This window comes from Pseudophryne corroboree, chromosome 2, assembly GCF_028390025.1.
Source record: "Pseudophryne corroboree isolate aPseCor3 chromosome 2, aPseCor3.hap2, whole genome shotgun sequence".
In the NCBI taxonomy this organism is placed as follows: domain Eukaryota; kingdom Metazoa; phylum Chordata; class Amphibia; order Anura; family Myobatrachidae; genus Pseudophryne; species Pseudophryne corroboree.
In genome coordinates this window covers 758,992,247-759,019,097 of record NC_086445.1, presented here as the reverse complement: position 1 = coordinate 759,019,097, position 26,851 = coordinate 758,992,247, and the positions used below count along the sequence as shown (strand labels likewise).

Below are 26,851 nucleotides of genomic sequence, written 5' to 3'. Positions count from 1 at the left end.
CCAGACTGTTGTTGGTACGGAGTGGATACTGGCTGGAACCAGTTAAATAATAAACGAACTTGAGAGCGATGAAATAATAATACCGGTGGAGAGTGGTAAACTGCAGAAAGGACACCGGCCCTTTAAGGGAAGCTGTACACTGCTGGAAGCTGGGCTGGAAGCAGGTGATTGACTTGAGAGCGATGAAATAATAATACCGGTGGAGAGTGGTAAACTGCAGAAAGGACACCGGCCCTTTAAGAGAAGTTGTACACTGCTGGAAGCTCGGCTGGAAGCAGGTGATTGCTGTAGCTGGAAACAGGTGAGTCCAGAATGGATCGGAGAGTCAGGCTACACCGCAGATGGAATGCTGGTGCGGGTCTCTATAGCAGAAGTCTGGAGACAGGAGCTGGAACCTGGAAGACAACCACAGGAGAGAGACAAACTGGAACTAGGTTAGACAACCAAAGCACTGACGCCTTCCTTGTTCAGGCACAGCTTACTTATACCTGCAGCAAGGAAGGGGTTGGCTAGGCAATTATGCAAATCAACAATACAGACAGCAGATTGGTGGAAATGATCAGATGACAAAAACCAAGATGGCTGCGCCCATGCAGACACTTGGAGGGAAGTTTGGTTTGTAATCCATGTGAGAATTGAAACAGTAATGGCGACGCCGGCCACAGGAGACAGGAGACGCCAGACTGACAAGCGCACATTTAACCACGCGGGCACAGCGGAGGCCGCGGCTGATGAAATCACCACTCTGACATTCTGCATGTGGAAACTCAGAAACAGCGGGATCCGGTCCTGGAATGCTGAGCCAGCCTTAGGAGGCATCTGAAGGGTAAGTAATGGCGTCCAGATACCCGGATCGTGACACAGTGTTTCTCAATAGACAAAGAGATGAATAGGATGTTTCATATATTGTCACCACTTATCTTTTATAGCTACAGTACTGGAGTGATATCATACTGCAAGTGGTTAGTCTTCAGTAGGAACAGCTTTCACTGGTGCCACAGCCTATGTAACCCAACTATCACTTGAGCAGTTTGTGCATTATAGTAATGAGTCTTATCTCAGTCCACACAAACACTTATAATTTATGGACACTGTTCCAGTGTAAATTGTATAAATGATATCACATGGCAAATGATTAGTCTTTAAATGGGAACAGCATGCACTTTTTCCGCATCCTATTCAATGTCATGGCTACAGTATCATATGAGCAGCCCATGCGTTGTAGTAATGAGTCTTCTCTCAGTAATAGGTCTTATCTTTGTCCACACATAAACACTTATTATGTACAGATACTGTTCCAATGTTTATTATATAAGTGATATCATGTGGCTTAGTCTTTAGTAGGAACATCAGACACTTTTACTGCAGCCTACTCAATGGGGGTAATTCAGAGTTGATCGCAGCAGAAAATTTGTCAGCAGTTGGGCAAAACCATGTTGTGCACTGCAGGGGGGGCAGATATAACACTTGCAGAGAGAGTTAGATTTGGGTGGGTTATATTGTTTCTGTGCAGGGTAAATACAGGCTGCTTTATTTGTACACTGCAATTTAGATTACAGTTTGAACACACCCCAACCAAATCTAACTTTCTCTGCACGTTATATGTCTGCCCCCCCCCCCTCCAGTGCACATGGTTTTGCCCAACTGCTAACAAACTTGCTGCTGCGATCAACTTTGAATTAGGCCCAATGTCACAGCTACCATCTGAGCAGCCGGAGCATTGTAGTAATAAATCTTTTCTCAGCCACACAAACATATAGGTTGATTTTACAAGTATTGTGGAGTGCTTTTTAATACAGTATATCAAAAGTGAATTATCACACTGGGGGTCATTCCGAGTTGTTCGCTCGCAAGCTGCTTTTAGCAGCTTTGCACACGCTAAGCCGCCGCCTACTGGGAGTGAATCTTAGCTTCTCAAAATTGCGAACGAAAGATTAGCAGAATTGCGAATAGACACTTCTTAGCAGTTTCTGAGTAGCTCCAGACTTACTCGGCATCTGCGATCAGTTCAGTCAGTGTCGTTCCTGGTTTGACGTCACAAACACACCCAGCGTTCGCCCAGACACTCCTCCGTTTCTCCAGCCACTCCCGCGTTTTTCCCAGAAACGGTAGCGTTTTTTCACACACACCCATAAAACGGCCAGTTTCCGCCCAGAAACACCCACTTCCTGTCAATCACACTCCGATCACCAGAACGAAGAAAAAACCTCGTAATGCCGTGAGTAAAATACCTAACTGCATAGCAAATTTACTTGGAGCAGTCGCACTGCGGACATTGCGCATGCGCATTAGCGACTAATCGCTCCGTTGCGAGAAAAAAATAACGAGCGAACAACTCGGAATGACCCCCACTGTACATAGCAAGTGCTATGCCCGCAGTATGCGAGCACTACTGTTCTCATTTGAGTATTCCATGCTCTACAGCAGTAAGTTTTGTTTGATTTAACGATATGGGCCCATTTATCATTCATCGCATCTGCAATGAGATCTGGTCAGTCATCTACCCTGAAATTCTCCATCCTTCACGAGCAGGTTTTTTTTTTGCCCACTTTGTTGTATATGGTTGCTATGGAGAAACATTTGAATCTCCTCCAGCACTGTTTCCTGTCTCTTCAGATTCCAAAAGTAATAGTGATTACAGGGGGTGGTCTGTAACTCTTCTCCAGACCTTGGCTTATCTCATGGACATCCTTTGTCTTTCATCTGTGCTGGAAATGAACTGTGGTCTGATCATTTTGTTTGCTACCAGCCCTGACCTTGAGCTTGTTTCTGGGTTCTTCTTATCTACTGTGTGTGCTCAGGTTTATTCATCTACTTCCAGGATCGTGTGCCCGTGACACACAGAGAGATCTGTGCTTAATTTCTAAGCAATCTGACTAGATTGCTTAGAAATTAAGCACTGATCTCTCCGTGTGCATGCCCATAGCGATAGCAATGTGCGGCCCTGTGCATCGCTATCGCTGACTCTAGATTTGGCATGCATGCATGCATGCCAAATCTGGTAGATCACTCACTTCACTGATGTGTGAAGTGAGCACCCCCCACATTGCGCTGTGTGCTGAGTGGGGGTAGAGATGTGTGCTGAGCGGTGTGTGCTACATCGCTCAGCACTCATCTCCCCGTGTGCACGGGACTTTAGTCACACATACAGAAATCCTGGGTTGATGTGCGTTCATGTGCAAAAACCCAGGATTTCCATGTATGTGTGAAAGGGGTACATAAGTGTTTCTTACATCTTATCACCTCCCTGCAGGTATTACCATAATAGCTAGTTACTCCATCCATGAAGTATTGTAACCTCCTGCCATGGTTGCTATGTTATGCAAGCTGTAACTGCTGGTGGATTGTAATATGACAGATTTGTATCATTTTTAAATTGTATTTCACAAGGAGATGTACATACATCTGTCCACATGATGACCAACTGATTACAAATAGACAGTTTTTCTATTGCATTTTGTTGAACTTGCCAAGAACAGATGTTTTTATACATTATCCAAGCGTATTAGTATCCAGACCTTTATTACATGATTATGTTTATGTTGATTTTTATGGGATCCAGTAAATTAAAAATAATGAATTACAATTAAGTACTTTTTTATATACCAAATGTATTCATTTTTCAGATGAGCTGAGAAACATAATATGTGACGCAGCAAGTGAAGCAAGGAAAAGCATACTTGGGCCATTTCTACCAAGCTTTAATTTACTCACAATTTTACGAAAGGCAATGAAAGACTTTTTACCTGACAATGCAGCTCAGCTCGCAACAGGAAGACTCCATGTAGCTCTTACACGACTGTCAGATGGGAAAACTATATTGGTGTCTGATTTCAAGTCTAAGGATGAGGTCATACAGGTAAAAATATATTATATCTTAATTACTTCCCTGATTTAAAGAAACATTTACAGGAATACAGTAGATTATTTTGCATTTTTACGTTTCTGTTAAATTGTAATAACTTGTATGTTATTTGTACATTTGTGTATGGAAATAAGTCCCACAAAGTACCAAATCTGCTATTATGCATTTTGCAGCACAAGAAATAATTGTAAAAGGAAATGATGGAAGAGCCATGCCAGAGCAATTCAGTGCCTTACACAGGTCTCCACCACTCCCCCCCCCCTTCCTTCCACAATGCACATGGGGCAGATGTATTAAGCCCGGAGAAGTGATAAAGTGGAAGATGATAATTCATCACATTACAGTGGAGCAGCTCACTGTCAAAATTAACCTGGCGGCTACCAGACGTGTGTCTAAAACAACACTTCAGCCCGTCTAGCTGCAGTCCGTGCTGCACATGGCGGTTTCTCTGGCTATTAGCTGGTGGTCATAATAATATGACTCGACTATGTAATACTGCATAGTCATACTGTATATTATATAACTAAGGGGGACATTTACTAAGCAGTGATAAGAGCGGAGAAGTGAGCCAGTGGAGAAGTTGCATCATCAACCAATCAGCAGCTCTGTATAATTTTATAGTATGCAAATTATAGATGTTACTACAGTGCTGATTGGTTGCCATGGCCACTTCTCCACTGGCTCACTTCTCCGCTCTTATCACTGCTTAGTAAATGTCCCCCTAAGTCTGTATATGGAGCATAACAGAACTTGCACTGGGAAAAAAGCTGCAGCTGCTACATTGTACACTTCGCATACAGATTTATAGACTCAGTCGCACACAGGTATAAAAGTTTCATATATCAAATTAATTAGCACAGTGTCTTGGTGCATCCTAGTTGTATCATGTTACAACAAAGATGCATTTTTTGCAAAAAAAGATGACCGATGGAGGCAGAGTCTCACAAGACCTGGTGCGACGAACAGACTTCAGTAATGATGTATAAGGATATATTTGTACATAAAATTTACTGTCCAACTCTGCATCAGGCCCAGTATGTGTTTCAGGTACGTAGTACAATAAGTGTGAAAATACATTTACCATAGAGACAACATATCTTGCTGTGTCCACCACGTGGTCAGTGCAGCTGGACCGACTGCAGGTAAAATGCTTTCTGATTTACAGTTATCTTCTGTTTTTAAAACTATAGATCAAATACTGTTTAATTAAAACTTAAATCTAAATTACAATATATACCCATACAGTACTTTGTAGTGAACTGACAATCTTTCTAAAAACAACATACTACCACTACTACTACTACTACTAGTCTACTTACTACTACTACTACTACTACTACTACTACTTACTACGGGTTCACTACGGCTGGCCGGCGGTCGGGCTCCCGGCGCCCAGCATACCGGCGCCGGGAGCCCGACCGCCGGCTGACCGACAGTGTGGCGAGCGCAAAGGAGCCCCTTGCGGGCTCGCTGCGCTCGCCACGCTACGGGCACGGTGGCGCGCTACGCGCGCCACACTATTTTATTCTCCCTCTATGGGGGTCGTGGACCCCCACGAGGGAAAATAAGTGTCGGTATGCCGGCGGTCGGGCTCCCGGCGCCGGTATACTGAGCGCCGGGAGCCCGACCGCCGGCATACAGAATGCCACCCCTTACTACTACTACTACTACTACTAATACTACTACTACTACTCCTCTATATGTGTATTCCATAAGGTTTTTTAAAGATCACAGCATCACGCTGGCCGCCTGGTGTGTAGTAGGTATTTGTACTACTACAGCAGCCCCCCAGCCCCAGTTCAGCTGTCCGGAACTCCGGGGGATTGATCCCGTGTGCATTGACTTCTCGCTGCGCACAGCGCTGTGTCCTCCCCTCTTCTCTTCCCCGCCTACCCTATCTCTGCTGTGGCGACAGATTGTAGACATTGAGTGGTGCCTTTAACTGTGTCTTTATCTGTCTACAATCAATATGTGTCGGGGGATGGGGAAGGGGCACATGGGAGGTGAGGTGCCTGCTGGGGAGCCTTGTCAATGGAGCTCCACAATCAGTGTGTGGGGGATTGGGGGAGGGGTGAATGGGATGTGCTGCTGCCATTACAGTTTGAAGCTACAGTACAGAGCTCCACAATCAGTGTGTAGGGGGGTTGGGAAAGGGGGGGGGGGGGTATGGGAGGTAAGGTGACTGCCGGGAGTGGGGGGTGGAGTACACAGATGGAGGAGCAGCAGCACATCCACACGCACCTGCCCTGGCATAATGTGTGTAAATGGCTGTATCTGGCATAATGTGTGTAAGCGGCTGTACCAGGTGTAATGTGTATAAGGGGCAGTACCTGGTGTAATGTGTGTAAGCGCTTTACCTGGCATAATGTGTGTAAGGGGCTGTACCTGGCATAATGTGTGTAAATGGCTGTATCTGGCATAATGTGTGTAAGCGGCTGTACCAGGTGTAATGTGTATAAGGGGCAGTACCTGGTGTAATGTGTGTAAGCGCTTTACCTGGCATAATGTGTGTAAGGGGCTGTACCTGGCATAATGTGTGTAAATGGCTGTATCTGGCATAATGTGTGTAAGCGGTTGTACCAGGTGTAATGTGTATAAGGGGCGGTACCTGGTGTAATGTGTGTAAGCACTTTACCTGTCGTAATGTGTGTAAGTGCCTTACCTGGCATAATGTGTGTAAGTGCTGTAACTGGCACACTGTGTGTAAGCGGCTATACCTGGTGTAATGTGTGTAAGGGGCTGTACCTGGTGTAATGTGTGTAAGGGGCAGTGTCTGGCGTAATGTGTGTGAATGGCTGTACCTAGCGTAATATGTGTAAAGGGCTGTACCTGGCGTAATGTGTGTAAGCGGCTGTACCTAGCGTAATGTGTGTAAGCTGCTGTACCTGTCATAATGTGTGTAAGGGGCTGTACCTGGCGTAATGTATGTAAGAGGCTGTGCCTGACGTAATGTGGGTAAGCGGCTGTACCAGGTGTAATGTGTATAAGGGGCGGTACCTGGTGTAATGTGTATAAGCGCTTTACCTGGCGTAATGTGTGTAAGTGCTGTACCTGGCATAATGTGTGTAAGTGCTGTAACTGGCGTACTGTGTGTAAGCGGCTATACCTGGTGTAATGTGTGTAAGGGGCTGTACTTGGTGTAATGTGTGTAAGGGGCAGTGTTTGGCGTAATGTGTGTGAATGGCTGTACCTGGCGTAATATGTGTAAAGGGCTGTACCTGGCATAATATGTGTAAGCGGCTGTACCTGGCGTAATGTGTGTAAGCGGCTGTACCTGGCATAATGTGTGTAAGGGGCTGTGCCTGGCGTAATGTGGGTAAGCGGCTGCGCCTAGCATAGTGTGTATAAGCAGCTGTACCTGGCGTAATGTATGTAAGGGGCTGTACCTGGCGTAATGTGGGTAAGCGGCTGTACCTGGCGTAATGTATGTAAGGGGCTTTGCCTGGTGTAATGTGTGTAAGCAGCTGTGCCTAGCATAATGTGTATAAGCAGCTGTACCTGGTGTATTGTATGTAAGGGGCTGTACCTGGCATAATGTGGGTAAGCGGCTGTACCTGGCGTAATGTGTGTAAGCGCTCATTGACCCCCAAATTGTACGTCTCTCTGTATTCACACAATAATGGTATTACAGTGACAAATATTTGTCAATACATTTATTGGCACATGCAGGGAGGGATATGTGGGTCTAAGGTCAAGTGTGTGTGTGTGTGTGTGTGTGTGTGTGTGTGTGTGTGTGGGGAGGGGGCGCAGAGTTATCAGTGTACAGGACCCAAGATTTCTGTTGCCGCCCTGGGTGGTCTTTCCCAGTTGTTTGCTCGTTGACATTTTTAGCACCGCAGCGATTAGGTGGAAAATGCGCATGCGCATGGTACGCAGCGCGCATGCGCTAAGTACTTTCACACAAAACTTAGTAGATTTACACAAGTTCGAGCGACGTTTTTTCATCGCTCGAGTGATCGTAGTGTGATTGACGGGAAGTGGGTGTTTCTTGGCAGAAACTGCCCGTTTTCAGGGAGTGTGCTAAAAAACGCAGGCGTGCCTGGGAAAAACGCAGGAGTGTCTGGAGAAACGGGGGAGTGGCTGGCCGAACGCAGGGCGTTTGTGACGTCAAACCAGGAACTAAACGGACCGAGGTGATCGCAATCTAGGAGTAGGTCTGGAGCTACTCAGAAACTGCAAGGGATTATTTAGTAGCAGTTCTGCTAATCTTTCGTTCGCTATTCTGCTAAGCTAAGATACACTCCCAGAGGGCGGCAGCCTAGCGTTTGCAATGCTGCTAAAAGCAGCTAGTGAGCGATCAACTCAGAATGACCACCCTGGTTGGGTGTCTTCCCCAGCGCTGGATTTGTCACCGTTAAGTTCCAATATCTGCCTCTCCTCATATTCGCTGACAGCTTTGTGGAGCCTTGGTACTGTGACAGGGCATGGTCAACTTGGAAACCTTACTAAAAGAAGCAGGAAGTGAGCTCTGTCACTATTGCCAGTTAATAAAGGTTATTTAAAAAGAAAATCTTTCTGGTGCACAGGGTGGGACTTGGGTCAGGAGACAGGAGAGTTTTAGCAACAATTACTGTAGGCGCCTCTTGCTTCTCTCTGATAATAGGCATAGCAGGATCTGCTTTTTCTTACGATAAATGTTTTTTTTAGTACATGGACCCCAGATCTATGCACTACCTGGCATAACTGGGAGTCAGAATCAAAGTCAGGGGATTATTCAGGATTGTTAGCAAACCAAAAAAGCAAGCAACTGGGCAAAACCATGCAGGTGGAGCAAATGTACTGTAACATGTGCAGAGAGATTTAGATTTGGGTGGGTTATATTATTTCTGTGTATGGGAAATACTGGCTGCTTAATTTTTACACTGCAATATAGATTTCAGTTTAAAAACACCCCACCCTAAACTAAATCTCTGCACATATTACATCTGCCCCACCTGCAGTGCACATGGTTTTGCCCAACTGCTTGCTTTTTTGGTTTGCTAACAAACCTGAGTAAGGCCCCTAGAGTATACTGATAGTAGAGACAAACAGACTGACAGGAAGGGGGACAGTTTGACAGGAGTGGGAAAACACAGGAGCATATTTACTAAAGTGCTGGTTTATAGAAGTGGAGATGTTGCCCATAGTAACCAATCAGATTCTACTTATCTAGCACCTTCTAGAATATAATATCTAGAATCTGATTTGTTGCCATGGGCAACATCTCCACTTCTATAAACCTGCACCTAGTAAATATACACCTTTGACTAGGAGCTGATTGTGAGTCAGACACAGCTTCTTTCACGCCCACAAATAACAAAATGTTTTAGCATGCAAAAGCAAATTTAGACATTTTTGTGCATCTCCAGGTGTTACTGAGTTGGGAGGATCTTGGCCTGACCTCTCTTTGGGTGAAATGAGCATTTCTGGGCGGCAACACTGCGGTCACATGCAAGAGATTGGTCTCATGATAGTGTCCCGGTAGTATTTCCGTGCTATTCTAAGTCAACATACAGTACAGCAAAGAGAAGCCTGTTTCTGGCAGATCTCTTGCATCTAGAAAGGGAAAGGTGCATCTGCCCATACAAATGATGACAGTTGTGACTGTGGATGGAAAAACTGTAGGCAGTGCATTTTCCCTTTTGAAGCCATACAGATCCTAGCATTAGCCCTATGGAAACTCATTAGTGTAAGGTATTAAAGATGACTACCAGTGGCGTAAGTTCATCACAGTTGCCCGGAGGCAAGATAAATATTGGTGCCCCCTATTTCCTATATTAAGATAATTATATGTATGTATGTGTGCGTATATATGTGTGTGTGTGTGTGTGTGTGTGTGTGTGTGTGTGTGTGTGTGTGTGTGTGTGTGTGTGTGTGTTCTGAAAAAAATGTATATACTGTATTTATACATTTAATTGTCTTTTATTTTAAATCACACATTTCTTACCAGTCATACCCAGGATTAGAACCCATGACCTGTTACACTGACAGCAGACACTTTACTGAATTATTTGCACCCGTACAGGAAGCATGATGATCCTAACTATATGAAGTTATGCGTAATTGTCAGAGAAGTATCTTCATATAGTTAAAATTCTCATATTTCCTATACAGAAGCAAATAGCTTCATCAGTAAGGTGTCTGCTTCCAGTGTAATAGGTTGTGGTTTATAATCCTGGGTGTGACACTTGTAAAATGTGTATCTACAGTGTAATAAAAAGTGTCATTTGTAAGGTGCAGGGACCAGTGAGGAAGTCGGACACTGAAAAGATAGCAGCAGCTATCAATTAACTTAATTCAGTGGTGTCACAGAATGGGAGGAGAGGTGCCCCCCTTCAGAGCAGGAGCCCGGCGGCAGATGACTCCGTTGCCTCCCAGAGTTCTGCCTCTGATGACTTCCATGGCTTTACACAAAAACAGCCACTCTAGGTCCAACTCAAAACTGGGCCCACAGTGTGATGTTTATAGCACTATTTGTGTTTGACTGTCTGGCGGAAATATGATAAAACTTATTACTTCCAGTTAGAAACATAGAAACATAGAATTTGTCAGCAGATAAGAACCACTTGGCCCATCTAGTCTGCCCTTTTTTTTTTTTTTTTTTATATTATTTTTATCTCTAACCTTATTTGATCCTTATTTCTTTGTAAGGATATCCTTATGTCTATCCCATGCATGTTTAAACTGCTCTACTGTCTTAGCCTCTACCACCTCTGATGGGAGGCTATTCCACTTGTCCACTACCCTTTCTGTGAAATAATTTTTCCGCAAATTTCCCCTGAACCTCCCCCCCTCCAGTCTCAGTGCATGTCCTCGTGTCCTATTGCTTCTCTTCATTTGGAGAATGTTTCCCTCCTGGACTTTGTTAAAACCCTTGATATATTTGAAAGTTTCTATCATGTCCCCCCTTTCCCTTCTCTGCTCCAAACTATACATATTGAGATTTCTTAGTCTTTCTGGGTATGTTTTGTGATGTAGGCCATGCACCATTTTAGTTGCCCTCCTTTGTACAGTTTCTAATGTATTAATATCCTTTTGAAGATATGGCCTCCAGAACTGAATACAGTATTCTAGATGAGGCCGTACCAATGACCTATACAGTGGCATTATTACTTCTTTCTTTCTGCTGCTGATTCCTCTCCCAATGCAGCCAAGCATCTGACTAGCCTTCCTCATTGCCTTGTTACATTGCTTACCTGCCTTTAAGTCATCTGAAATAGTGACTCCTAGATCCCTTTCCTCCTCAGTAGTTTCCAGTATAGTGCCATTAATACTGTATTTAGCTTTAGGATTTTTGAGACCCAAGTGCATGATTTTGCATTTTTTGGCATTAAACTGTAATTGCCAGACTCTTGACCATTCCTCTAGTCTACCTAGATCCTCAATCATTTGTTTTACCCCACCTGGTGTGTCTACCCTGTTGCATACCTTTGTGTCATCTACAAAAAGGCATACTTTCCCTTTAATGCCATTTGCAATGTCACCAATAAAGATATTAAAAAGCACTGGTCCAAGTACAGATCCCTGGGGTACTCCACTGGTAACATTTCCCTCCTGTGAATGCACTCCATTTACCACAACTCTCTGTTTTTTATCCTTCAACCAAGATCTTATCCATTCAATAATCCTAATATCCAATCCCAAACTTTCAAGTTTATTTAGCAGTCTGCGATGTGGAACTGTGTCAAAAGCCTTACTAAAGTCTAGATAAGCTATATCCATGGCTCCACCTTTATCCATCACTTTAGTCACACAATCAAAAAAGTCAATAAGATTTGTTTGACATGATCTCCCCCCAGTGAATCCATGCTGTTTGGGATCCAGTAAATTGCCGGATTTGAGATAATCTACAACTCTTTCTTTTAAGAGTGTTTCCATCAATTTCCCTACTACTGATGTAAGACTCACTGGTCTGTAGTTGTTTGCCTCTTCCTTGCTTCCACTTTTGTGCAGTGGGACTACGTTTGCTCTTTTCCAGTCCCCAGGAATTACTCCTGTAGCTAATGACTGGTTGAATAATTCTGTCAATGGTGCTACCAGCACCTCTTTAAGTTCTTTTAGTATCCTTGGATGTATCCCATCTGGCCCTATAGATTTGTCCACTTTCAGCTTTGAGAGTTCTGTTAGGACCTTCTCCTCTGTAAATGTACTTGTTTCATTTTCCTGAATATCCCTGCAACTTAACTGTGGCCCCTTCCCCTCTCTTTCAGTAGTAAATACTGAGCAAAAATAATCATTAAGATGATCTGCTATTAAATTGTCTCCTTCAACAAGACTCCCAGTGTCCGTCTTTAGTTTTATATTCCGCCTTTTGTTTTTCTCCTTTCGCTTATATACCTGAAAAAAGTTTTGCCTCCTTTACCCACTGACTGGGCCATTTTCTCCTCAGCTTGTGCCTTTGCACATCTGATTACCTTCTTTGTCTCCTTCTGTCTAACAAGATATATCTTTTTGTCCTCATTATTTTGTGTCTGCTTATATTTCCTAAACGCCATCTTTTTTGCTCTCACAATATTTGCTACTTCTTTTGCAAACCACACTGGCTTCCTTTTCCTTGTGTTTTTCCTAACAGTTTTGATACAAAGGTCTGTTGTCTTCAATATTGCACATTTTAATGTTTCCCACCTCTCCTGCACTGTTTCCAAGTTCCTCCACTCTGCCAAAGAATCGCTTACACATTTTCCCATCCCTACAAAATCAGCCTTCCTAAAATCCAACACCTTTGTTTTTGTATGGGACGAGTCATTCTCTGTCTTAATGCTGAACCATACTGCTTGATGATCACTGGATCCCAGGTTTTCACCCACTTTTACGTCCGATAATCTGTCTCCATTTGTAAGTATTAAGTCTAATATTGCGTCTTTCCGAGTGTGCTCCCTCACCAATTGGTGGAGGGATGCTCCCTGAAGGGAATTTAAAATGTTCCTACTTCTAGTGGAACTAGCAACAGACACCTCCCAGTTTACATCAGGAAGATTAAAGTCTCCCATGATTATTACCTCTCCTTTTAATGCCATTTTAGTTATGTCGTTGCAATAGGTTCTTGTCAAGTTCCTCTTCCTGACCTGGTGGCCTGTATATCACGCCAATACGAATAATCAACTTTTCCCCTGTTTCTATGGTCACCCAAAGGGCCTCAGTTTTTTCTTCAATACTTTGTATTAATGTAGTATTTATGGCATTTTTTACATACATTGCTACCCCTCCTCCGATTTTTCCAATTCTGTCCTTCCTAAATAAAGTATATCCCGGTATAGCTATGTCCCAGTCATGATTTTCATTGTACCATGACTCCGTAATTGCCACAATGTCTAGATCATCCCTTGTCATTATTGCAGTTAGTTCTGGGATTTTATTTCCTAAGCTCCTAGCATTTGCACACATAGCTTTTAGAGTTTTGTTTGCGCTTTTTCTGTTCCTAGCTATGTTCTTCTCTCTGCCTATTTTTATTTGGTTTTGATCTGAATTATCTTCTGTTGCTGTGGATATGCTTCCTATTCCCTTTGCCTGCAGAAACAATACCTCTGTGTTGGGGGAGCAGATTTCTTTATTCCTGTTTGGTTCACTGCCCCCCTTTGTTAGTTTAAATAGTTCTTGATGAAGCATCCAAACTGTTCAGTTAGTATTCTTGTTCCCCTTGTTCCCCTTTTGTATCTGTTCTGTTTATAAAGTTACAGAGTTGTTCTATCTATGCTGTTCTCCAGTGTAGAAGTACAATCTACAGTGTGGTGTCGTAAATACACACATTCTGTCACAGATGGAACACTATTGAGGAATAAAACAAATCTCATTGTATCACTTCCAGAAGCTATGGTCGTCAGTTAGAGAAGCTTAAGGCCCGTACACACTGGTCGATATATCGGCCGTTCTCTTGAACGGCCAATACATTGCGGGACCGTCGGCCAGTGTGTACGGCCGATAAATCTGTGAACTCCGTCGTTCATAGACGTATCGCGTCGGCCGCGCAGCACAGCTGACGGCCAATATATCTACCGATATATTGGCGCGTCGCTGTGTGTGTACGGGCGGTCAGCCGACTGCCCGTACACATGCTGCGGCGGCCGGCGGTGATTGACAGCTGAACTGTGCGGGCGTGTGTACACATCCGCCCAGTTCATGACGTCAGTTCCTGGCGGATCGGACAGTGTGTATGCTCAACACACTGCCCTATCCGTCCATAGATATATCTGCAGATCAATTGATCTGCAGATATATCTGTTAGTGTGTACCCACCTTAAGATACAGTAACAGGTGGATGGCAGTTAGATACTTACAGACAGGGCCGGATTGGCCATTGTTTTCACCGTGGGGAGGATCCCGGTGGGCTGATCGGTGTGTGGGCCCGCCAGTCTTATGTGCACTCCTTCCCCCCTCGCTTAGCCCTTTGACAGTCAGGGCTGTTTTACACTACAAGGTTTACACAGCGGATGGCAAAAAGCTGGACAAACTTTGTCCGGCTTTTTGCCATCCGGCAGGGTCTTTCACACACAACGGCTTTGAGCCGTGTGTAATGATGAGCGCATGCGTAGCAGCAGCGGCGGCCGCTAAAAACACCGGTGTGTGTGGAAGCTCTCCTTCACACACGGTGCTCTGTCTACAAAGATGGCACAGCATGGCCCCGGCATGGCAGCCGAACCTTTCAGTGGATATTTCTGGCTGCAACCCGGCAGCCGTGCCGGGGCCGTGCCGTGTGAAATGACCCTACACCTTACATTGTTAATTACAATACCCGCCCAACAAAAGCCGCCGAATGTGAAACAGCCCTCACTGTATGAGCTGCGGCCGTCAGCCGCTGGGAGAACAGGCTCCGCCCCCACCATGTGTCTGCAAAGAGCCGCTTGTCCTGGACTCCCAGCTGCAGTGTGGGGGACTCTCCTTCTGTATCCCAGCCAGGGGGGAGGCGCCGGCTGCAGATATCGCTCTCTCTTCGTGACAGCGGGCGTTGGGGCTGCTTTGTCTACTGCTCATCACTCGGATAAGAAGACGCCATATGTGAGTATGCAACGGCAGACAGGTGCTGATGCATGGGGCAACGGCGGGGGTGACTGTGCGTTGTGGGTGCGGGCTCAGCACTGTAACGGGGCGGTGAACAGAGGCTGTCTGGGGACAGGGCGGGGGGGGGGGGGGCAGCAGAGTTACCGGAGCACTGATGGTGAGGGAAGATTTGGGGTGGGGAAGCTGGTCTATTGAGAAGGGGCTTATGGGAGGGGGAGTTGGCCCATTGAGTACATTTTATGGGGGGGGTGTTATGTTGAGGAAAGGGCCTTTTAGGAGAGCCGGATTGTGGTTAGCTGGTATTTTAGAGGAAGTGGAAATGGTGATGATGAGATGTTCGTAGTTTAGAGGAACATGAATATTGGGTTAGCTGACATGCTAAGAAAAAGGGATATGGAGGGGGGGGGGGGGTGCTGGTGTTTAAAGTAGATGGGATGTGGACAATGCTTTCATGGGAAGTTAGCTGACCAATTGAGAAGGGGTATGTGTTAAAGGAGAGGGCTATTGGGGGGCATGTGGTATACCCCTTTTACACCTAGAAACGCGGGTTGCAGTTGGGAGCCTGACACAGGTGCGACCCGCGTCAGCCCCCTTTCCTGCTGCAGTCACCAATCCGGCATATTGCCGGGTTTGTGACGTTGCCAGTGATGCGGCGGGGGCGGCGCTGGGAGATCACATGATCTGTAGCGCCACCCTTCCATACACTGTGAATGTGAGCCGGGGTGCATCAACCCATCTTCCGTTTACACAGCACGGCTTACCGGGTTGAACCTGTGTTCAACCATGCAAGCTACCCAAGTTGGAATACCGGGTCACTTGACCTGGATTACTCCAACTCGGCCCTTTTACACCAATCAGCAACACAAGTTATGCGCGTTCATGTGCAATAACCTGTGTTATATGCTGGTTGGTGAAAAAGGGGTAAGTGAACTTAACATTGCTGTTTTTTAAAGAGGGAACAGACTGTATTCATGGGTTAGATTCCCACCATGGCCGCCGTGCGATGCTTTTGCACCCTTGCGGGGGAAGCCTGTGCTGGGCGTCCCCCCGCATGTCTGAGAATCTGATTGTAGATGTGCTGAATTTAGCACGTCAATGATCAACTCTGAATTACCCCCTAAGTCATCTTGTCTGGGTTTATGGATGGGGGGTTAATGTAGATCTGTTTTGAGGGGGCTTGGGGTCTATAAGGGTATCTATATGCTCTATATAGTTGGTTATATAGCTAGTTATGCTTAAACAACGTGGACTGTGTGATACAAAAACCAGTGGTTCCCAAACTTTCTTGATTCACAGTACATTAGAGTATCAAGTTTTTTTTTATATGGCACCCCTTGTCCAAAAGCTACTTATTGATAAATTTTGACAAATATTAAGTTAGGTAAATTGGGCTTAAATGTTATCCTTAGTTCAGTTATGTGGCTTCTGATTGTCTCCATGTTTTATGATTGGCAGCCACTGTCATGGCACCCCTGCTTGCGCCCCCTGAGGACCCAGCTTGAGAACCACTGTAACAGAATATAGCATGAAGTAGCTATAATTGCTTTACAATTTGTTTAGTGAGTTTGCAGAGGATTAAATGTCACCCCAGTTTTAATGTCTTAACTACTTCTGCTACAACATAATACTTTCTAAACTTTTCAATGTGTTACATCCAGCTAATATAACATGCTCCGCCTTTTGTTGGTGTAACTCCATTTACATTACGTTTTGAAGTATTAATCCCGCCTACTTTGGTATTGGCTCGGCCTGCATTCGATTTGGTGATGCCCACATGAGGTCACTTTTAGAAATTTTTCCAGAGCCACTTTTGTTACCCAATCAGCCCTTGCTTACAGATATGGTGGATGGCAGTTACATAAGCCTCTAAGTACCTTAGGAAATATGCGGATAAAAACCCAGAAAAGGGCTGTTTTTGGACTTTGGCCCTCATTCAGGTTGGATAGCAAAGAGCGATCCAACCGCAAAAATGACTAAGGCCGTGCGGGCGCATGCGCAGGGTCCGTCCTGCATATACGCCTGCATTTACTGCGGGCGCCCCACAGTTAATGCAAACTCCTTTGCCTGTCAATCAGGCAGAGGCATTCGCAGGGCAGGAGGGGGGCGGCAACACTCTGTTTCCAAGGCAGATATGGAGCATTGTGGGGGTGGCGGCAGGTAAACGGAGGCATGGTGGCACAAATGGGGGGAGTGACGTGGGCATGATCGGGGTGGCTGTGTGATGTCACACGCAGCCGCTGCGATCACAAAGATGGTGTCTGGCCTCCTGTGGTTGCAGCCAGGCTGTGATGGCAGGAGGCTTCCCTACTTTCAGCGATCACGCTAAAATTGCAGTGCGACTGCAACTTCATCATGGTCTCAGAGGGGGGCCGGCGGATAGCATGCTGGGCAGCCTTACCCTGCGATGGGCGGCCCCCAGCATGTTAACAAAAGGATTGCAAATTTTGCTAATAAGCAAAATTTTCAATCCTTACTGAATTCGGTCCTTTGGGCGCATTTTCTATATGTATTAAGCTCTGTAGTGCAATGCATTCCAGGGCTTGGATGCGATGGGTAACACCAGCTTTTGCTGACGTTATCCAATTGAAGCCTATGTATTCCTCCTAGCACACCCCGGGCCTGCTGAGACACTCTGCACATGCGCAGAGAGATTGGGATTGAAATGCCGGTGGGAGGAATGCCGGCGGTCAGAATACTGACTGCAGCATCTCATTATTGAGAATTCCTACAGGGGGAAGGATACTTACCTTCCCCCAATGGCCCCCCTAACCCAAGCTCTCCCTTGCAGCAGCCTAAACCTAACCCTTTCCCTCCCACAGCCTACCCTCCCTACCCCCCCGGCAGTGCCTAAACCTATCCCTCCCCCTCTGCAGCCTAATAATAACCCTCCCCGGGGGTACCTAAACCCAGGTCCGTAACTAGGTGTGTGCCAATGGTGCATTGCCCACAGCGCAAATGCACTGAAGGTGCACCATCGGCAGCACATCCCCTCGCATACATCTCCAGTCAGTCACTCCGGAAAGTGTAGCTGGCGCCGCTTGTCTTCTGCCTCTGCAAGAGACGAGAGCACTGGTGTAGCTGCCATCTGGCAGCACACACCTTCATCCTGTCCCTTTGCTCCATCTCTGAGTCCCGCGGCCACCGTCCTTTTCGTCCTTGAGTTCCGCATCCGCTGTCCGTGAGTCTTGGCGCCACCATCCCTGAGTCACGCTGGCTTTGCGCCAGAGGCGCCATCTGACAGGCATCTGTCCACTCCATCAGTTCCTGAGTGCTGCGCCGCCACGTGTCTCCTGAGTGCTGTCTCCTCAGTAAAGGGATCTGTAGTGTTTCTGCAGCTGCCTGGACCTGATGAGCTGTGTCTCTGCCGCCTCTGCTGGATCGTGTACACCTGGCCTGAGGAGTAAGAGAGAGAGAGAGACACACACACACACACACACACACACACACACACTCCCTAATTTGTAATGCACACACACTGTCTAATGTGTAAAAAAAAGGGGGACTCTGCTCATGTAATGTGTAAAAATATAAAAAGGGGGACCCTGCTGATGTAATATGTAATAAAAGGGGGACTCTGCTGCCTAATGTGTAAAAAATGGAGACTCTGCTGATGGAATGTGTTAAAAAAGGGGGACTCTGCCTGCTTAATGTGTGAAAAGGGGGACTCTGTTACTGTCATATGTAAAAAAGGGGGAGCTGCTGCTTAATGTGTGAAAAGGGGGACTCTTACTGTCGTGTAAAAAAGGGGGACTCTGCCTGCTTAATGTGTAAAAAGGGGGACTCTGTTACTGTAATAAGTAAAAAAGGGGGACTCGGCCTGCCTAATGTGTAAAAAAGGGGGACTCTACTGCCATAATGTGTAAAAAGGGGACTCTGCTGCTGTAATGTGTAAAAAGAGGGACTCTGCTGCCATAATGTGTAAAAGGGAACTATGGGGGTCATTCCGAGTTGATCACTAGCTACATTTGTTCGCAGCGCAGCGATCAGGCTTAAAAATGGCAGTTCTGCGCATGCGTATGCGGCTTAATGCGCACGCGTGACGTACGGGCACAACAAATAATGTTGTTTTGCACAGGGTCTAGCGATGCATTTAAGTCGCACTGGTTGCAGCAGAGTGATTGACATAAAGTGGGCGTTTCTGGGTGGCAACTGACCGTTTTAAGGGAGTGTTTGGGAAAATGCAGGAGTGCCAGAAAAAATGCAGGCATGGCTGGGCGAACGCTGGGCGAATGTGTGACGTCAAATCCGGAACTGAATAGGCTGAAGTGATCGCAAGCGCTGAGTAGGTTTTGAGCTACTCTGAAACTACACAAAAAATGTTTGCATGAGCTCTGCGATACATTCGTTCGCACTTCTGCAAAGCTAAAATACACTCCCAGTGGGTGGCGGCATAGTGTTTGCACGGCTGCTAAAAACTGCTAGCGAGCGATCAGCTCGGAATGACCCCCTATACCTGCCGTACTGTGTAATAGGGGCTCTGCCTAGAGTAATGTGTAAAAGGGAGCTCTGTGGCCACATACCTTTCCGATGAAGCCACGCCCTTATATTTTTAGCATGCGTATTGACCCTGTTTTTGTATATATGGGGGGAGGGCGCCGGTGCTATTTCTTGTACACAGCACTAAAATGTCTAGTTACGGCACTGCCTAAACCTAACTCCCTCTCTCTGCAACCTAAATGTAACCCCCCTCCCCACAGCCTAACCCTAATCCTCCCCCCACAGCCTAAACCTAACCTTTCTGACCGGATCACGTGCAGAGACACTCCTCTGTAGTAAACCCGTAACTTCTGACATCGTAAGTGGCAGCTCTTATGGGGAGAACTGTACTTTGCAATACTAATTGTATATGTAGGTACATATGTGATTACTATGTCTGCGCTGATTGCAGGTAATACCGCATTGCAAATGCGATGCTTAGTACATCATGTCCTCAGTGAGAGTTACATAATGCATTCGGCAGTGTAGAGGTACTTCTTGCAAAGCCTTTGAAAGAGTATACTGAGGGAAATTTCTGCGCTAAAAGAGATTATGTTGAAATAGAGATGGCAGCATTTATTGGATCTATCTAGTTTTGATAATGATATTGAGGACTGGTTCACATATATAAAAAGAGTGGAATTATTTGGTCAGGCCACTGATGTTTAGGCAGACAGGAAAGTGACAATTTATCATGGGCCCCAAGACTTTAATTGTTCATTGCACAATCTCTTGTCTCCATTGTAACCTGGTTAAAAAGGGGGTCATTCAGACGTGGATGCAGCCACGCATTCGATCACAGTGGCCGCATCCAGGGGTTCTGTGCATGTGCACCGGCTGCAGTGTGTATGCGCAACACTACACCTTGCGGCCGCATGCTACCATAATGTGGCCAAAAGGTGATTGACATCAGCGGTCATCAGAGAGGGAGGGGGGCAGTGACACGGCATTGCGGGCATGTTAGGACAAACGAGGGGTATCGGCAGCATTTTCAGGGATGCGCAGCCAGGGGTCAACCACAAATTTATGCATCTGCAATTAAATTGCAGACTCATCGTGAGGCAGCGCCACACATGCTGGGCAGCCTCGTCTGTGCTGGTCACTACAGATAGCCCTATATCAACCAACCAATATTACCATTTGAATACTAAAAATCCAGTTGTGTTAAAAAAAAAATATCAATACCCCTGATGTAGTCTGTACAGACAAAACGCGTTGGATGAAACTTTGTATAATCAATTCTAACCAACCAATAACAACTCTGGTTGTATGATGACACCTATGGGTATAAAAAAATGGCCATAAGGAAAAATAATAAAGGAATATGTGAATGGTTTTAATCATGTTTTATTGATATTAAACTGTTTTACAAATGTATACACACAGAGGACTCTGGGAGAACCCTGGGAGACAACGGAGTCAGCTGCCGCCAGGCTTCTGCTTTGAAGGGGGGCACCTCTCCTCCTGTTCCGTATGTTCAGGGACATTAATCAATTAAGTTAATTGACAGCAGTCAGTAACTCTTCCGTAGCCGACTTCCCCACTAGTCACTACACCTTACAAATCACACCCTCTTTATTATAGATACACTGGAAGCAGACACCTTACTGATGAAGCTATTTGCTCCTATAAGAGAAGCATGAGAATTCTAACTGTATGAAGTTATTTCTCTGACAATTACAAGTAACATATAGTTAGAATTCTCATACTTCCTATGCAACAGCAGATATCTCCATCAGTAAGGTGCATGCTTCCCGTGTAATAGGTTGTGGGTTCTAATCCTGGATATGACACTTGCAAATTAATTGTCAGAGAAATAATCAGCATTGTGAGTGACTCAGCAGATCTTTGTAGTGTGTGGCTGGACCCTATATAGATCTGCCTAGTTGCAATGGTTTTGTAGTAGCTTCACATAGTTAAAATCTGCAGGATTGCTGTGCAGGAGCAAGTTATATATATATATATATATATATATTTATACAGTATATATATATATATATATATATATGGGGGGGGGGGGGCAGTATTTTTCTTGCCTCCAGGACACTAGGACAAACTTACACCACTGCATACACATGCTTAGGATTTATTGGGTGTGCTCATAAAAACAGTTTGAAGCAATAAACTACCTACTCATATAACCTGTAAGCTGTCTTTCAGTTGTCTGAATAACTGGTGAGAACTATTTCCATACAATAATAGAGCGACGCTCCTCAAAAATAACCATTTAACTGTGCATGTGTGTTTGTGTATGTGTGTGTATATGTGTATATATATGTGTGTGTATATATATATATATATATATATATATATATATACAGCTGGCACAAGACTTCTCCGGGAAGTCAATGTTTCAGAGGACCTATATATATATATATATATATATATATATATATATATTGGAAGGTCTTCTGAAACGTTGACTGCCCGGAGAAGTCTTGTGTCCTGTATTTTAGTCTCCCATGAGTGCCAGCTGTTCTTCTACAAATATACTCTCATTTGGTGGGGTCACCGGGAGCAGGTGTTATTCAAGTGCTGTGAGTGCCGGGCTTTCTTGGATTCCTATATATTTCCTATATATTTAAGCAAAGTAGGGGGTGCACCCACCAGACTTGAAGTGAAGTTTAAGCTTTATTCAGGCATACATATGTAGAACCGTTATAAAAGTTTTGATTCCCACACGGACCTTTGTCAAAGTTATCTTTGTTATCTTGACAAAGGTCCATGTGGGAATAAAACGTGGATACGCTTCTACATATATATGTTTGAATAAAGCTTAAACTTCTCTTCAAGTCTGGTAAGTGCACCCCCTACTTTGTTTTCTGTGTCTATGAAGGTGCCTGATCTACATGATGGGTAGCTACCTCAGCAACTATGGTGTGAGTGTTGACCATACTGTATGGATATTCAGATATAATATACAGGGGCCACCATCAGGTAGGTGCCCGCCCCAGCCGTCCCCCTCCGTTCATCAGCCCGCGGCCGACCACAGCGATGTATTGAAAATGTCCCTTCCAAAATGGTCGCCGCCTCACAGGAGACAGTTATTAAAGATACTAGAGAAGATGCCTCTAGTATCTTTAATAACGGTCTACACTGAGGCGGTGGCAGCAATTTTGGGATGGACATTTTCAATAGTTTTAATTTGAATCAGGCAGGCGCGAACAGTGGGAGTGGGGGGTGGGAATCCCCTGACAACGAGCAGAACCCCTGACAATAAGCAGCTACTGTCACAATTACTGTGTGGGGCATAATATGATAACAAGGGCATTAATGTGGGGGCATATTATGGTGTCAGAGGCATTACAGTGTGGGGCATAATATACTGATGGGCATAACATGGTGTCAGGTGCATTACTGTGAGGGGTACAATATGGTGACGGGCATAAGTGTGTGTGTGTGTGTGTGTGTGTGTGTGTGTGTGTGTGTGTGTGTGTGTGTGTGTATAAAATATGTGATGAAACTGGTGAATGCTAACCAGTATACCAATCAATTCAACAAATATAAACAGATGTAAAATGTAATAAAAAGTAGAGATGAGCGCCTGAAATTTTTCGGGTTTTGTGTTTTGGTTTTGGGTTCGGTTCCGCGGCCGTGTTTTGGGTTCGAACGCGTTTTGGCAAAACCTCACCGAATTTTTTTTGTCGGATTCGGGTGTGTTTTGGATTCGGGTGTTTTTTTCCAAAAACACTAAAAAACAGCTTAAATCATAGAATTTGGGGGTCATTTTGATCCCAAAGTATTATTAACCTCAAAAACCATAATTTACACTCATTTTCAGTCTATTCTGAATACCTCACACCTCACAATATTATTTTTAGTCCTAAAATTTGCACCGAGGTCGCTGTGTGAGTAAGATAAGCGACCCTAGTGGCCGACACAAACACCGGGCCCATCTAGGAGTGGCACTGCAGTGTCACGCAGGATGTCCCTTCCAAAAAACCCTCCCCAAACAGCACATGACGCAAAGAAAAAAAGAGGCGCAATGAGGTAGCTGTGTGAGTAAGATTAGCGACCCTAGTGGCCGACACAAACACCGGGCCCATCTAGGAGTGGCACTGCAGTGTCACGCAGGATGGCCCTTCCAAAAAACCCTCCCCAAACAGCACATGACGCAAAGAAAAAAAGAGGCGCAATGAGGTAGCTGACTGTGTGAGTAAGATTAGCGACCCTAGTGGCCGACACAAACACCGGGCACATCTAGGAGTGGCACTGCAGTGTCACGCAGGATGTCCCTTCCAAAAAACCCTCCCCAAACAGCACATGACGCAAAGAAAAAAAGAGGCGCAATGAGGTAGCTGTGTGAGTAAGATTAGCGACCCTAGTGGCCGACACAAACACCGGGCCCATCTAGGAGTGGCACTGCAGTGTCACGCAGGATGTCCCTTCCAAAAAACCCTCCCCAATCAGCACATGATGCAAAGAAAAAGAAAAGAAAAAAGAGGTGCAAGATGGAATTATCCTTGGGCCCTCCCACCCACCCTTATGTTGTATAAACAAAACAGGACATGCACACTTTAACCAACCCATCATTTCAGTGACAGGGTCTGCCACACGACTGTGACTGATATGACGGGTTGGTTTGGACCCCCCCCAAAAAAGAAGCAATTAATCTCTCCTTGCACAAACTGGCTCTACAGAGGCAAGATGTCCACCTCATCTTCACCCTCCGATATATCACCGTGTACATCCCCCTCCTCACAGATTATCAATTCGTCCCCACTGGAATCCACCATCTCAGCTCCCTGTGTACTTTGTGGAGGCAATTGCTGCTGGTCAATGTCTCCGCGGAGGAATTGATTATAATTCATTTTAATGAACATCATCTTCTCCACATTTTCTGGATGTAACCTCGTACGCCGATTGCTGACAAGGTGAGCGGCGGCACTAAACACTCTTTCGGAGTACACACTTGTGGGAGGGCAACTTAGGTAGAATAAAGCCAGTTTGTGCAAGGGCCTCCAAATTGCCTCTTTTTCCTGCCAGTATAAGTACGGACTGTGTGACGTGCCTACTTGGATGCGGTCACTCATATAATCCTCCACCATTCTATCAATGTTGAGAGAATCATATGCAGTGACAGTAGACGACATGTCCGTAATCGTTGTCAGGTCCTTCAGTCCGGAGCAGATGTCAGCATCAGCAGTCGCTCCAGACTGCCCTGCATCACCGCCAGCGGGTGGGCTCGGAATTCTGAGCCTTTTCCTCGCACCCCCTGTTGCGGGAGAATGTGAAGGAGGAGATGTTGACAGGTCGCGTTCCGCTTGACTTGACAATTTTGTCACCAGCAGGTCTTTCAACCCCAGCAGACCTGTGTCTGCCGGAAAGAGAGATCCAAGGTAGGCTTTAAATCTAGGATCGAGCACGGTGGCCAAAATGTAGTGCTCTGATTTCAACAGATTGACCACCCGTGAATCCTTGTTAAGCGAATTAAGGGCTGCATCCACAAGTCCCACATGCCTAGCGGAATCGCTCCGTGTTAGCTCCTCCTTCAATGCCTCCAGCTTCTTCTGCAAAAGCCTGATGAGGGGAATGACCTGACTCAGGCTGGCAGTGTCTGAACTGACTTCACGTGTGGCAAGTTCAAAGGGCATCAGAACCTTGCACAACGTTGAAATCATTCTCCACTGCACTTGAGACAGGTGCATTCCACCTACTATATCGTGCTCAATTGTATAGGCTTGAATGGCCTTTTGCTGCTCCTCCAACCTCTGAAGCATATAGAGGGTTGAATTCCACCTCGTTACCACTTCTTGCTTCAGATGATGGCAGGGCAGGTTCAGTAGTTTTTGGTGGTGCTCCAGTTTTCTGTACGTGGTGCCTGTACGCCGAAAGTGTCCCGCAATTCTTCTGGCCACCGACAGCATCTCTTGCACGCCCCTGTCGTTTTTTAAAAAATTCTGCACCACCAAATTCAAGGTATGTGCAAAACATGGGACGTGCTGGAATTGGCCCAGATTTAATGCACACACAATATTGCTGGCGTTGTCCGATGCCACAAATCCACAGGAGAGTCCAATTGGGGTAAGCCATTCCGCGATGATCTTCCTCAGTTGCCGTAAGAGGTTTTCAGCTGTGTGCGTATTCTGGAAAGCGGTGATACAAAGCGTAGCCTGCCTAAGAAAGAGTTGGCGTTTGCGAGATGCTGCTACTGGTGCCGCCGCTGCTGTTCTTGCGGCGGGAGTCCATACATCTACCCAGTGGGCTGTCACAGTCATATAGTCCTGACCCTGCCCTGCTCCACTTGTCCACATGTCCGTGGTTAAGTGGACATTGGGTACAGCTGCATTTTTTAGGACACTGGTGACTCTTTTTCTGAGGTCTGTGTACATTTTCGGTATCGCCTGCCTAGAGAAATGGAACCTAGATGGTATTTGGTACCGGGGACACAGTACCTCCAACAAGTCTCTAGTTGGCTCTGCAGTAATGATGGATACCGGAACCACGTTTCTCACCACCCAGGATGCCAAGGCCTCAGTTATCCGCTTTGCAGTAGGATGACTGCTGTGATATTTCATCTTCCTCGCAAAGGACTGTTGAACAGTCAATTGCTTACTGGAAGTAGTACAAGTGGGCTTACGACTTCCCCTCTGGGATGACCATCGACTCCCAGCGGCAACAACAGCAGCGCCAGCAGCAGTAGGCGTTACACGCAAGGATGCATCGGAGGAATCCCAGGCAGGAGAGGACTCGTCAGACTTGCCAGTGACATGGCCTGCAGGACTATTGGCATTCCTGGGGAAGGAGGAAATTGACACTGAGGGAGTTGGTGGGGTGGTTTGCGTGAGCTTGGTTACAAGAGGAAGGGATTTACTGGTCAGTGGACTGCTTCCGCTGTCACCCAAAGTTTTTGAACTTGTCACTGACTTATTATGAATGCGCTGCAGGTGACGTATAAGGGAGGATGTTCCGAGGTGGTTAACGTCCTTACCCCTACTTATTACAGCTTGACAAAGGGAACACACGGCTTGACACCTGTTGTCCGCATTTCTGGTGAAATACCTCCACACCGAAGAGCTGATTTTTTTGGTATTTTCACCTGGCATGTCAACGGCCATATTCCTCCCACGGACAACAGGTGTCTCCCCGGGTGCCTGACTTAAACAAACCACCTCACCATCAGAATCCTCCTGGTCAATTTCCTCCCCAGCGCCAGCAACACCCATATCCTCCTCATCCTGGTGTACTTCAACACTGACATCTTCAATCTGACTATCAGGAACTGGACTGCGGGTGCTCCTTCCAGCACTTGCAGGGGGCATGCAAATAGTGGAAGGCGCATGCTCTTCACGTCCAGTGTTGGGAAGGTCAGGCATCGCAAACGACACAATTGGACTCTCCTTGTGGATTTGGGATTTCAAAGAACGCACAGTTCTTTGCGGTGCTTTTGCCAGCTTGAGTCTTTTCAGTTTTCTAGCGAGAGGCTGAGTGCTTCCATCCTCATGTGAAGCTGAACCACTAGCCATGAACATAGGCCAGGGCCTCAGCCGTTCCTTGCCACTCCGTGTGGTAAATGGCATATTGGCAAGTTTACGC

At 45.8% G+C, this 26,851-nt stretch overlaps 1 protein-coding gene across 1 annotated transcript in view; it reads left to right on the top strand.

The window, feature by feature from the left end:
* Positions 1-26,851, top strand: part of LOC135051192 (omega-hydroxyceramide transacylase-like) — a 111,572-nt gene that overhangs the window by 68,941 nt on the left and 15,780 nt on the right. Inside the window, exon 2 of the mRNA XM_063957303.1 lies at positions 3,627-3,859. Within this exon, the coding sequence (XP_063813373.1) occupies positions 3,627-3,859 (233 nt within the window). The remainder of the gene's footprint in view (positions 1-3,626; positions 3,860-26,851) is intronic.